Raw genomic sequence first — 13,012 nt, 5'->3', positions numbered from 1 at the left:
AAGCCGGTCAGAAGTGAAAAGTCTACAAAGTTTCTGGAAGCTGGAAAATGTCTTTCAAAGAAAATACTATTAAGAAACCTTCTAACTGGGAGGCAACCTTCAAGGTGACTTTCAAAATTGTATTTCCTCTTCTCATTGTTAGTCTCTTTTATACATTTTCCCCTGTAGAAACAGAAGATTATTATCCTAGGCCAGGCTGCCATCTGTCTCCCTTAGGAATAGGCAAGCAACTAGGATGGTAAGGCTGGGCCCAGCCTTCAGTGACACATCACTGATCAAAATGAGGTTCAAAGACCAGGAAAAGGCTCCAGAAGGCTCCTTTCCAGCCTCTCCTCTCCAGGGCAGGTCCCAGCCACACAATTTCTGAGCACTCCAGCAGCATCTCTCCAACAGACAACAGACCACCCAGTGTTCCTGATGGCTGCTTTTCCCTTTTAGGAGAAGGAGCTTTACACTGTCCTTAATGGTATCCAACCCAGAACCTCTCATAGCTGCTCTCCCTTGGGGCAAACCAAGGGCCAGGGCTTACACACATTAGTGTGTGGTCAAGAAAAACAGGGATGGGCCCTGGAGGAGACCCTGGAATCCTCTCATAGCATGCCTCCTTTGGGTCCTCTTATCAGGATACCAGATGCCTACATCCCCAGCACAGAAAGTGAAAAATTGAGAAAGATTTGACCAGGTCTAAAAATCTTAGATTATATGCTGACTTCAAAGGAGAAAGATAAATAGTAATGAAGTGGCATGCCCAAGAAGTCCTCTGATGCTTTGTTATTTGCAAGTATGATATCAGTGTTATGGACAGATTCCATCATGGATAAAAAGGTGCAGGAGTGTGTTTGTACACACACACACACACACACGTGTGTATATTTGTATGTAGGAATGTGTATGGCTCCGTAGTTGGATAAGTAAATGCAACTAAAACCCTGACTCTCCTTTACTTCTCCCTTTTACGTGGCCATCACTTCTCCCTGTACTAACTTTCACTTTCCTCTGCTCCAGCTGAACCTCACCAGGATTGAAATAATTGTCTTCACACCTGGTGCCCATCCTCCCTCACTGCCCCTTCCAGCCTCTCCTTCTCCACTGAGCCCTCTCAACGTAACCTGCGCTGGTTTGTGCACCATGCTCCTCAGCTCCTGCACAAATCCCTTTCATGTGTCTCTCTGCTGATACCTGAGCACTTTCTTCTTTGTTAGGTAGAGGCAGCTGTGAAGGTGACAGTCATCTCCCCAGCCAGCTGTGAGGATGGCAGCTGGCATCCAAAGCTGGTGTTGAGGACAACAAGTAATAGTGTTGAGGACCACAGCCAGGGTGCCCTCAGGGGAGCCTGGCCCCAGGACTGGCAGAACAGATGCCAGCAGGGCTGGGTATGTCCCCCCACCCATGCCCTGAGCAATGTCTCATCTGAGTTCCTCCATGCTCCCTTCTCCTGTCAAGCAGATAAATGCCAGGGATGGAGGGAACAGAACAGAGAACAAAGAATTTTGATAATTACTCCTGCTTTAAGTTTTTTCCTTGTCTTTTCAGATTAAAAACTGTTGAATTTCCAAAATAATTGTTTTCCATTTTGTTATCCACATTCTTCCTTGTTTTACCGAACTCCTCTGTCTTGTATCTCCCATCTCCTCTGTCCATCCCCTGATGGTCTTTCCCTGGTACTTTGATTGAACCATCATCTTAATTTCACATTTAGCTGAGGAAAATTATTCCAGTTTGAAATAATATTGTTGAGAAACATGGACTGTCTGCTGAAAGAATATGGTGTTTTACCTTTTGGTTGTAGTATTACTTTAGTAACTTTTATTTTATTTCCTTAAACACTCATTTTCTTATTTATCTTTTTCGGTCCATAACTTTGATGATCTTATAATATCTATCTCTAAATATAAATGTTATGCTAAAAGCTACTAAACTACAGAAAAGAAGAAATTAAGGAAATAGAAACAAAAACCCAAGGGTAATTAGCTATTAACATAGCACCAAGCTTCATCAAAAATTCTGTGGAGTTCTATGAAATGGAAAAGTTTAAAAAACAAAACCAGAAAAATTAGAGGAAAAAAAAGAGGTAAAAGCATCAGAAAGCAGTGGTGTATGATAATTTAAAAGTGGCAAGTGGATAAAAAGTGGCTGATATTTTTGAGGCCAGGTTTGACATGCCTCAGACTGGTAAGTGGGAGTTATTGGTTTATTTTAATAAATTTTTTAAAAATTACTGGAGGCAGCAATGACTCTTTGTGCCTTGGTGTCCCTCAGCAGGCAGAGTGACACCACTTTCAGAACCCTTTTCTATCACTGAACAGTTGCAGAGACAGAATAATGTCCCAGCAGGAACCCTAATTATTCCTCCGCCAGGCCTCACGTGGAGCTTACCTCCAGCCCTGCAGAAGGCAGAGCAAATAGCTGTGCTAACAAAGAGAAGGGACCAGAAATCAAACTGGCATCCCTCAGACCTGAATGTGCTCTGAGAGGTGACAAGAAAAGAGCTGAAGAGGTGATGAGGGGCTGGCTATCATATAGTCCTAGAAATAAGATGGTAAAGACAGGCATAAGAAGGTGTTCAATCTTGTAGTGGGCAATCAGATAACACTTTCATTTTTTAAGCATACCCACGTGACAGCTCTCAGCAGATAGTTCTTGAGTCAGGGGCTGCCTACCAGTCCATTTCCTTACAGGGGAGTTTTCCCATTGTGCCAAGAATCTACAGGTTCTGCATCAGTGCTGCCCCAAGGCTGACCATGAGGAGGAGGTTGCTGATCACTGCTATAGAGAGGCCAGTGTTGTTTCACTGCTCTCTTAGAACTGTTACTCTGAAGGAAATACACCATCATCGTCTAGTCCTGACATCCAGGAAAATCCCTAAAATTGTCCCCTGGGGTTAACCAGTGCAATGTCAGAGAAAGCTGTGATGAGAAGGTAAAATTCACAATTAAAACTAAGCTATAAAAAAAGCCCTTGAACACACGGGGCCAAATTAAAACACTCTAACCATGAACAGCCTTTGTTTGTCCTGCTGACATCCTTGCCCTGCCTCACAGACAGCACGGAGCCACCCCTGGAACAAAGTATGGTTCAGTTTGAGTAGGACTTTCTGGAGTCCTGAGGAAATACCACCACAGGAGCTAAGCAGCAGCACTGATTTCAAAGTCTGTGTGTAGAAGAAGTCATTTTTAAGTAGCATGATTAGACTAATTAAGTTCTGCTTAGGTTTTAATTTGCATTTTAAGGATTTGATTACCCACAAGTAAGAAAAGAGAATGATTCTCTCATGTATTTTATGACAGTTTGTGACACAATCTGCACTCCAATGTTTACAAATAAATAAAAATAACATATGTAGATTAAATTATGTTTCATTTTGTATCATTGCTATTAACAGCAGGTAACTAACAATGCTGATTTGTATTACTAATAATAACATTATCTCTTACTATGGTTTCATTCCTACAAAATTTATTTCATAAATCCCTGCTGTACTATTTCAAACTCTAACTGTGACCAAGAGGCACAATCCATTTTTAATTGTGATTCAGTTACCCCTTTTTTTCATTAAATTAAGCTTCAAGCATGTGAATACAGTGCATATGAGCAGGGATACCTAGAACTCACCGAAAAATAATCCACAGGAGTTTCTGAATAATGGGAATTTGCCCATAGGCTTTTTGTGTCATAACATGTTGCTGTCTATATAATTCTATTAAAACTTAATAGATAACAGTATTTATTATATAAATTAAATAATATAATTTAAAACATTGTTAGAAGATTATGTAAATACGTATTTTGTCTACTCACTCTGTTTTTGGAACTTCTTTTCTAAGCCAGTAGAAATCAGATTGGGCTGCGTATTTGCGAGTTTGCAATACATTGCCAAAATAATCACTTTCTGTAAACTTCAGCTGTATAGAAAAAGCACAGACAATTTTAAAGCATGTCCAAAGAAACAAAAGCTGACATAAAAAACCCAGAATTTTTATTTTATACAAGCTAATCACCTAATTTTTTAGTGATTTTCAAAGCAAGTAAAATTTTCACAGTTGGTAGGAAGAATAAATATTTTACGAGCTTAGTTAAAAAAACAGACTGAGCAGATTTGCACAAGGGTCTGGAACACTGGGAAAGCCCTGTACTGTGCGGAGTGCTGCTGAAGGAATCATAAGCACCCAACAATGGATTGCAGACCACACATTTCTGTAGCTGTTATTAAGAGAGCCTCTTTTCCAGGAGGAAGTAGGCTTACTTTCATTTGTAAAAGTGCATTTTAAAACCACTTCCAACAATGTAACAAAGTCCCCTTTTTCAGTTTGCTATACATTTTATAACCAATACTTCATATTCTGTGCCTTCTGAGGGTTCTGCCACATTAAATATTTACAGCCATAAGGCTCCATACTTCCATAAGTTTCCAAATGTAATAGCATTCACACACACACAACTAAACAGGCAAGTAAAAGGGATGTTAATAGGTTATAAGCCCTGTCATCAATTTAAAACAATTCTAGGATTTGTGAGGAAGTTGCACTTCAGATGTAAACTATGGTTTTGCAAGCATGATTAACAAGTATTTTTCAGCAGACATTGCCACTTATCTGAGCAAATAATTCCATACCCTGAGTGAGAGCTGGTCACATGCTCTGTCTCATTACACTGTTTCCACTGCACCATCTCACCCTACACTTTCCATGGACAAGGACTAGGCTGGTAGAGTTGGTTCTCTCAAAAAATGATGCCTCTGTTTAGTGTTTGTTCATGTGCTCTGGCAAAGATGATGATCGCTCTTGTCTTTTACTGGTCCAGGATTGAACTTGGGTTTCTAGTTTGCCTGTGACTTTCAGTAATACAATTCATCAAATGCGTGCCACAGTTGGAAAATGGTAAAATATATTATTATTAATCATTTGCCTTCCTGCCTTGGTTAGGCTGCACAGATACTGGAGCAGGAAGGAGTTCTCCCACAGTATCCTTGTCCAGCAGGCAGCACAATAGGCCTATGCATTGGTTAGGACCTCTTGGCATTATTAAAAGCAACAACTGTAAATTAAATTCATAGCTTGGAGAGATGAGGAGAGCTTATATAGGGCATCCTAAACTGTGATATTCTGAGATAAAATGCATTAGTGTTTTTGAAGACCATTATTTTGAGAAGAAATGCTTTCGGTTTGTTCCATTTTTATAGTTAAATGCAAAATTTATGCAAAAATTACAGTGTATGCTTAACCTTTAAAATGCTTAATAGCAGGAAGGTTCTTTGCATGCAGGCACATTTTACTCCCAGCAGGCCTCATGATCTCACTCAGATACAACAACATTGACTACTTAGACACAATTTAGAGCTAGCACACTTCAAAAATAAAATAAAAATAACCAGGCAAGCACAAGTCCAGGTGCATACCAAATAAGAGACTAGCTTTGATTTTAGACAGCAGCAAAACAGAGCAAAGAACAGCTGATATAAATGAATAAAGCTGCAAGCCTGACACTTACAGTTTTGATGTCTTCATTAATATATGTGTCATTCATTATAAACTGAGGGTAACCAACTTTCGCCATAACTGCTTTTGCCTTTGAAAAAGAAAAAGAGAAAAAAAGTTTTGACAGATAAAACCACTTTCAGCATACAGCTTTCTCTCTTTCTTGCTCAGTTCCCACTTTGTATTATTATGGTCCCCTGGAGCCATCCTAATTTAACTTCAAAACAACTTGCCTACAAGGTAAACTTGGTGCCACAAATGAGCTCGGCATCACAATGCACAGGGTCCAGATTCCGTTGTCAGATTATCACAGTGGGTCTGTTGCTGCCTGCAGAGCTTTTGCGTACTTACAGCAATGTGTCTGAGTGCAAAATCTTAACAACTGATTTTCCCTACTGGGTTTTGTGTTAATCAGATGGTCAAATGCCTGTTTGTACAATGTTTTCCAAAGGACGACAGGAAATGGCCTGTTCCACTATGGCAAAATAGCTGGTACACATCCAACTGCTAAAATAGATTTGATGCACAGCTGTGAATCAACCTTGGTCCCAGCAAGTGCAGACTGGTGTGTTTCCACTGAGGGCCACTGCTATTTGCACCTGAGGATGGCTCCTTTTCTGAAGGACACTGTCTTTTCCAAAAACCACAGGGCTCATCTTTGTTTAGTTCTCCAGTTTCACTCCTTTACCTTTCAGTTTTTGCCTTTTTCCTAATGTCAGTAGGGGTGTTAAAATAAAACATGTCACTTGTCATTAATCCTCTTTCAGTCGTGACTTGGCCCCAGAATTTATGCACAACCTGCATGAACAGTCCAGTGTGAAGTAGCTGTAGATGAGTATTCCCACTTTGTAAATCATGGTGTGCCTGTATAAACAGCCCTAGTAATCCTCACAAAAACACCAGCAGGCCACTCAGAAACCCAGAATCTCTGTGGAAACAGGTTTCCAGAAGAAAGCAAAAGTATACAAAAAGATGACATACCAAGTGAAATGTGAAAGGTCCATAGGATAAATTACAGCCATGATGAACTAGGACAGCACAAAACTTTCACTTTTTATGTTTTCAGGATGCTGAATGTCATTTGCCATAAGTCTTTGGAATTCCCTCCACCCCACGAAAGGTGCTCCTCCATGGTCATCAAACTCAGATGTCAAAACTCAAATGAATATTGCAAGATATGAAAAGCAATAAATAATTGGCCTTTAAACCAAGTACAACTGTACCAACCCTGCATTCTGCTCACTGGGAGCAGAGCTTGGACCTCTCTGGGGTCCAACGACTTTTATTTCCTTCTTGCTGCAGGGTGCTGACTGCTCAAGTGAAGATTCCCCTTCCTCCACATATCCTTTCTCCTTCTCCCACTTCACAATATCTCAATACAGCAGGGCCTCCTATACAGCAAGACTTAAAACCAGCTGTTCCACAATTTTAAGAAGAAAGGTAATGGAGGACTGCCTCCATTTCACCAAAGTCATTGTTTCCTCTTTTATTTTTCAAGAAAGGCCTCTTCTTTAAACTCCTTCAATCTCATTTCCAACCCAAAGTCATAATCCTCCATTTGTGACATCACGATTAATTGTGGTTGAGGTAATTGAGATGTCACAAACAGAAGATAACATCTTCAGGTAGGAAATTAGCAGCAGGAGCAGATGATCTCTTAAGCAAAAAAGATCCCATTGTCATGCAAATTGCCCTAGTAATAAAAATAGCAATGGAAGAAAAATGCTGAATGGAAAATATGAAATGAGCCAAATTAGCTTACAACAGAATGTTTCCTTACTTTTCCAGAAGGTTCAGCAGTCTTTCACGATATTTTAAATGCTGTGCTGGGGAGGGATAATAAAAAGCTAGGAAGGGAGCATGATTCATCTGCAAGTTTGTATGTAATCAAGAGTGTCTAATTTTTTCCTGGTGGTGTTGTCAAGTCCAACTGACTGAACTTTGCAAGGAATCGGAAAATTATTCCTCATGTTTCAATCCCAGTTAAAACTAGCTTTGAAAAAGGAAAGAGCAAAACCCATCAGTTTTAATTTTTGCTAAGTCTGCTGCTTAAACAAGTCTGGTGAATCTCAAATATTCTGCATAAGTTCATCACTTCCTTTGTGACTTTCACAATTGATGGAGTGAGATTGAGATTTCTAAGCATGAGAATTAAGTAGTTGGACACGATGGAGTTTTTTTGTAAAGGCTATATAAACCCCTAGTAAATAACAGAGTGTGTCTCGAGATTTTTGAAAGCAAACTCAAAAGGCAGTGCTGCTTCTAGTACCTCGATGCTTTTTCAATGTCTAAAGCTGTCTGTATTTTGTGAGATAGATAGATAGATAAGGGGGAAATGTTATTTTATTGCGTTTATTACTTAAAAGGCCTTACCACAATATGTGTGATTTAGAGATCAGAGCAAAAAAGACAGACAAAGCTGATGCTGACAGTGAAGGGTGTTTGGTTCTTGGTTAGGGAAACTGTTTCCTATAGCCAAAGCAAAACTCATGAGAGAACATAGGAAGCCCTCTGAAGTCCTTGGGAATCCCTCTGACTGAGATGCCTCCTAGGGGCTTTGCATCAGGTGCAAACCTGTTCAGCTAAGCCCAGCACACAGCCCAATTTATTAACACAAGTGACAAGTTAGAAACTATCATATTGAGAGTAGGTTTCTAAATTTGCATGTTGGAAGTCTTGTTTCTGTGCCTATTCTTCTGTTCACTTGTGTAATATTTAACAGCAGTTTGGAGATTCCCTATTTATACAGCACAAGGAAGTGGAAAGCTCTTCTATAACTTCCTTGCTCTTTGATAATGTTGTCAGTATTTTCCCCTTGATAAGATTAAAAGTAGGTATAAGAGACCAGCCTTCCAGGAGGCATGCACAGGGGAGTCAAATGAAATGTGACAAATGTGCAGGAACCAACCATGTGGCAATTGCACATGAATCCACCATAAACACACCATCCACAAGTTTTTATGGTTCCAAGGCTCATTTAACTCCTTTCTCTAATTTGCACATTAAACAACCCTGTGTACAGGAAGAAAAGAGGTGATGGGATACTTCCCCCAGGCACCAATAAGCACTCAGCCTGCGTTGGGCTGTCGGGTAAATTAAGGAAACTCATCACTCCAGGGCTCCTCTCCTGCCATCACAAGCAAGAGGCTCTTGCAGGGTGCTTTAGGGTAAGTCATGACGACTCTTTTCTAGCCCAGCAGCCAGGGAGAGCAGGCTCTGAGGCAGAGGATCCAGAGTGGGACTACTACTTCCACCACTCCTTGTGCATCGAAGTTTCCCCAGTGACTTCAACACAGCCAGGATTTTACCATCAGTGTCTTTCTGTCACAGTGAGAGCACTGCAAGTCAGTTTACTACACAGACAAAATAATAAACAAGCTTTCACTCTCTGCTCATCAACTTGCCAACGTGGGAATGCACACGTGTTTCAGTGCTCCAAAGCATCCCAGTTTCCAGCCTATTCAAATTCTCACTTGACAACCAAGCGTGTGAGTATTCTGAGAGTCTTTTTGCCTCTCAAAGTATGACTTGGATATTTTATACAACACTAAGTACTGACATATTTTACTTACAGTAAAGAGAAAACAAAACATATATCTCACAACAAAGTTTTATGAGTCTGACAGAGATCTTCTGTATATTAACTTGACTCAATAACTTTGTAAAGATCATTTTTAAGCTTCTAAATATATAAAAAATTAATACAATTACAGTTCACTGAAAAATTAGCATGAAATACATTGTGAAAGCTAAAATTATTCATGGCAAAGTAATGTCCCATTTAATTACAAAGATTAATTCAGCCTTTATATATGCGCCCGGTCTTTCCATTTTTCATTGAGAACAGATGATTCAAGAGCCATCTGGTAAAACTGCTGCATAAATATCACTGCATCTATCTAGGGTTTACATATGGAAGAACTAGGAAAATAGAGTGATGGGTCTTGGCAAAACACAGGAAAGTTCCATCACAGGACTAAAGCCCAATCCTACAGATGTCAGTAGGAAGTGACTACTGACTTGAGTGAGAGATGGACTGAGCTCACCCTAATGATGCACAGTATTTCCTCTGTGGGAAAATGAAAAATCAGGGATTTTCACATTGTCAACTACAATGGAAAGTGAAGTGGCAACTCTAACATGAACACTTGGCCTGAAATGACAATTTTTAACAGTACTTGATCTGCAGTGAACTGTCTAATCCATATTCAAGAATACAGAGTATCATTATTTATTTTTAAAACTTGGCCTAACTGCCCTCTTTTTGTTGCAGGTCACAATAATAGAAGCTGTGTAGATTTTCAAGAACCGGTGTTTCATTTAATGATAATTCACATACCACCACTTCACACTACACTGCACCATAACCATCCCCTCTTTTACAATAATTGTTTTGAATGCTCTAAAATAATTGATAAAATAATGAAGACAGAAAATACAGCTATCATTCCATCTTTGTAATAGCTTTAGGCAAAGGTTAAAAAAAAAAAGAAATAATCAAATGACTTATGTGAATAATGACACCCATGTACACATAAAATTGCTTTCAGTTAAATGCACATTAGGATTTCAAAAATAGCTGAGTCCATTTAACACCTTTGTGCTGCCAAATGAAAAAAAACTCCTAGTCCTTGCTCTTCTTCCCTGCTCCTCTCATCTCTGTCCATAGTTCTTCTCAGGCTGCCTGCACCCACAGCCTCCAAAGGCTGCCTCAGCTCCTCGACACATCTTTCTGTGGGACTGCTTAACACTTCAATAACACAGCTGAAATTTAACCAAGATTTTCCCCAGCTAATTTCCTGCCAGATCGTTGAGCTGAATCACTCACTCACTACATGGAGAGACACAACTGCTTCTGGAACTTTTATGAGACAAGTGCTGGGGACACATGATGTGGCAAAGTGGAGAAGGGTTATGTGGTACACGAGTTACCTCCTGCTCTGAATGATCTTTTGAAACCAAAGCCTCACTCAGAGAAAACTTACTGACAAGAAAATACTTCTTAGTACACTTAAAAATACGACACCATAATTATAATGCTAGGAAACAGAGAGGAAAAGGGACACAGCAGTTCCTAAGAAATGTGTTCATTGGGATTATATGTTTGGTCTTAATATCTACTATTCATCAAGACAATATTATTATTGCTCACCATAAAGATTAAAGCATCTAAAAGTTTAATAGGACTACCATGGACAAAAGAGTCAGAAAAAGCAACAATGAACATCAGGGCCACTCTTTCCTGTCCTAAATCCCTTCTGGCTCTCTGGAATACAAAGATTCAGTCATTGGTTCAAGCACTGTGACGAAAGTTTCACTGGAATTAACTTTTCAGTTTAAACTAATCCCACATTAAATTATTTTTTTTTTTAGCAATAGAACTGGACTAAGTCAGAGATTGTACAAAATTAGCATCTTTATTTCAGTCTTACTTATATAAACATACTGATTGACTGTGACGTTTTCATAAGCACAGCTCCTCAGTTCAATGCAACACTACAATTAATAGACCTATTCATATTTTCCTCCTTCCACCAGAAACTTATTCTGCTGCCAGCTTTGTTTTAATTTTGTTAAGAAAAAAAATTCTTTTTCCATTTTGTTTTAATTTCATTTTCCATTCACAACCTCTGTATGACAATTAGCATTATTCCATTATGTTATACACAGAATATTATGAGAGACATATATTCTGTCCTTCATGAACAGAATGTCAGATCTGCAATAGCTTCCTTTGTGGCACACAGAAAATATTTTTGTCTTTGAAGATATAAGTGCACTTATACTGCAGACCAGCACAACTTAGTTCTGGCACAGGATGTGCTTAACTGCCAACTATTTCTGTCCAAAGCACCTTGGTGACTTTTAAGGGTCTTTGGATTCTCAGTGGAGCTGGAATGATGCCCATGGACCAGAAGAAAGGATGATGCCCAGATATGCAAAATGACTCAGCTATGGCACCACACCAGCAGGGAAAGGTCAGCTCCAGTGTGGGTTTTTCTGCACTGGATTCCCCTCTGCACACCTGTGCATCCCTTGGGGCATGACTGCACCAGGGTGTGTGGACAGCTGGGAGCTCCTCCAGCTGCACTTCAAACAAGCCAGAAACAATTGTTGTGGTCTGAAGGTACAGACTGTCATTAGTATCATGGTGGTATAGATTAGATATAGATGATACAGATATAGACATAGATATATGCCCCATGGTATGTGCTGCTAAGCTGCCTTTGATAGGACTCATGCCAAGCTAAGCTTGTACTCACACTTAGCACTGTAAAAGACCATACTCCTCATGCCTTTATTTTCAGGCAACACTCCATGTTTTCCAATACAATTATCTTTGAAAACCAAACAACCAAACGTACTCCCCCAACTCAAAATTCTCTTTGTGTTTTGAAATTACCTTAGATATCTTTACTAAAAAACTTTTGTACCAGGATCCTAAGGATTTGCAATAGCAAAAGAGAAAAAAAAAAAAAAAAGCCACCTTTGACTGGTCTTTTGTCACACTGGTGAGCTGCAGAAATTATTATGTTCCATTTTTTATAGAAACTACTTCCTGGGCCCATTTCACCGCTCGCCCCCAGAACACCTCATGAGTTGACCCATACTCCCATGTTCATGCCACCTCTTGCTAGAAACACACCCACCTTTCCAAAACTCTTTTCTGCTGTTTTTATTTTAGCTCTGGGCAAGCAGCAGGCTTAAGAAAACCCACTATGCTAGCAAAATATAAGTCCCCGGGGACCTGAAAACACCCTGTGTGCTGAGATCTCTGGCACTGGACACTGAGAGAGGGGCAGGCTCAGGGATCAGAAAAGGGAGATGAAGCTCTCTCTCTATCATAATTGTATGGGATATGATTTACCACAGCATTCCTTTTCCAGTTTTATGCAAAACTCTGAATAACCTGTTCCAGAAAGGGACTTCTGACCTTAGCGTCTGCTTGCATCAGTTTATAGTCATTTAACATTTTCAAGGTTAAGCAAAGGTTGCTGAGCATTTTTTTTTAATAAAGAATAGCATGTGAAAAATTCCCTTTTCATTTCTCATTTCACAAGTGAGCTTCAGCCACAGTCTTGATCCAACAGAAACCAGACATGGCAGAGACTCCTTTTAACACTACTCAAACTGAAATAGTGACTGAGAACTTAAACTCCAGTGTTACTCATGACTTGCATGTTTTATCTCTGAGGAGAAATTCCTTTTCCTTGAACAGGGACCCTGCCCAGCACTGTACCAGTAAGCATGACACTATCAGTTGTCCATGCCTTGTAATATATGGGGGAAAGCAGATGCATACATAGACAAAAAACATAGGCTGCAGAATATAGAAAAAAATACATTCAGAAAATGCTCTACTCAAGACCAAATTCCTCTCTATTCCAAATCTTTACATATTTTTATTTTTAAATAAATTGTATCTAGGTGTTTTTACATTGATGAAGCTCATCCCATATGCAGAAAACTGAGCACAAGACACCTCACAGCTCCCTCACAAATGAGGGCAGCTGAGGAAGCCTTTATTCTTAGCCACA

General features: G+C 39.6%; 1 protein-coding gene across 1 annotated transcript in view; it reads right to left on the bottom strand.

The window, feature by feature from the left end:
* PHEX (phosphate regulating endopeptidase X-linked) overlaps positions 1–13,012 on the bottom strand; it is a gene marked incomplete at both ends in the record, with an annotated part of 96,231 nt that overhangs the window by 28,312 nt on the left and 54,907 nt on the right. Inside the window, 2 exons of the mRNA XM_082277732.1 lie at positions 3,799–3,902; positions 5,488–5,565. Of these exons, the coding sequence (XP_082133858.1) occupies positions 3,799–3,902; positions 5,488–5,565 (182 nt within the window). The remainder of the gene's footprint in view (positions 1–3,798; positions 3,903–5,487; positions 5,566–13,012) is intronic.

The sequence above is a fragment of the Coloeus monedula genome (assembly GCF_965178545.1).
Source record: "Coloeus monedula genome assembly, chromosome: 3".
Classification (NCBI taxonomy): domain Eukaryota; kingdom Metazoa; phylum Chordata; class Aves; order Passeriformes; family Corvidae; genus Coloeus; species Coloeus monedula.
The sequence above is the reverse complement of the archived record's forward strand: the minus strand, read 5'-3'. Positions and strand labels throughout refer to the sequence as shown.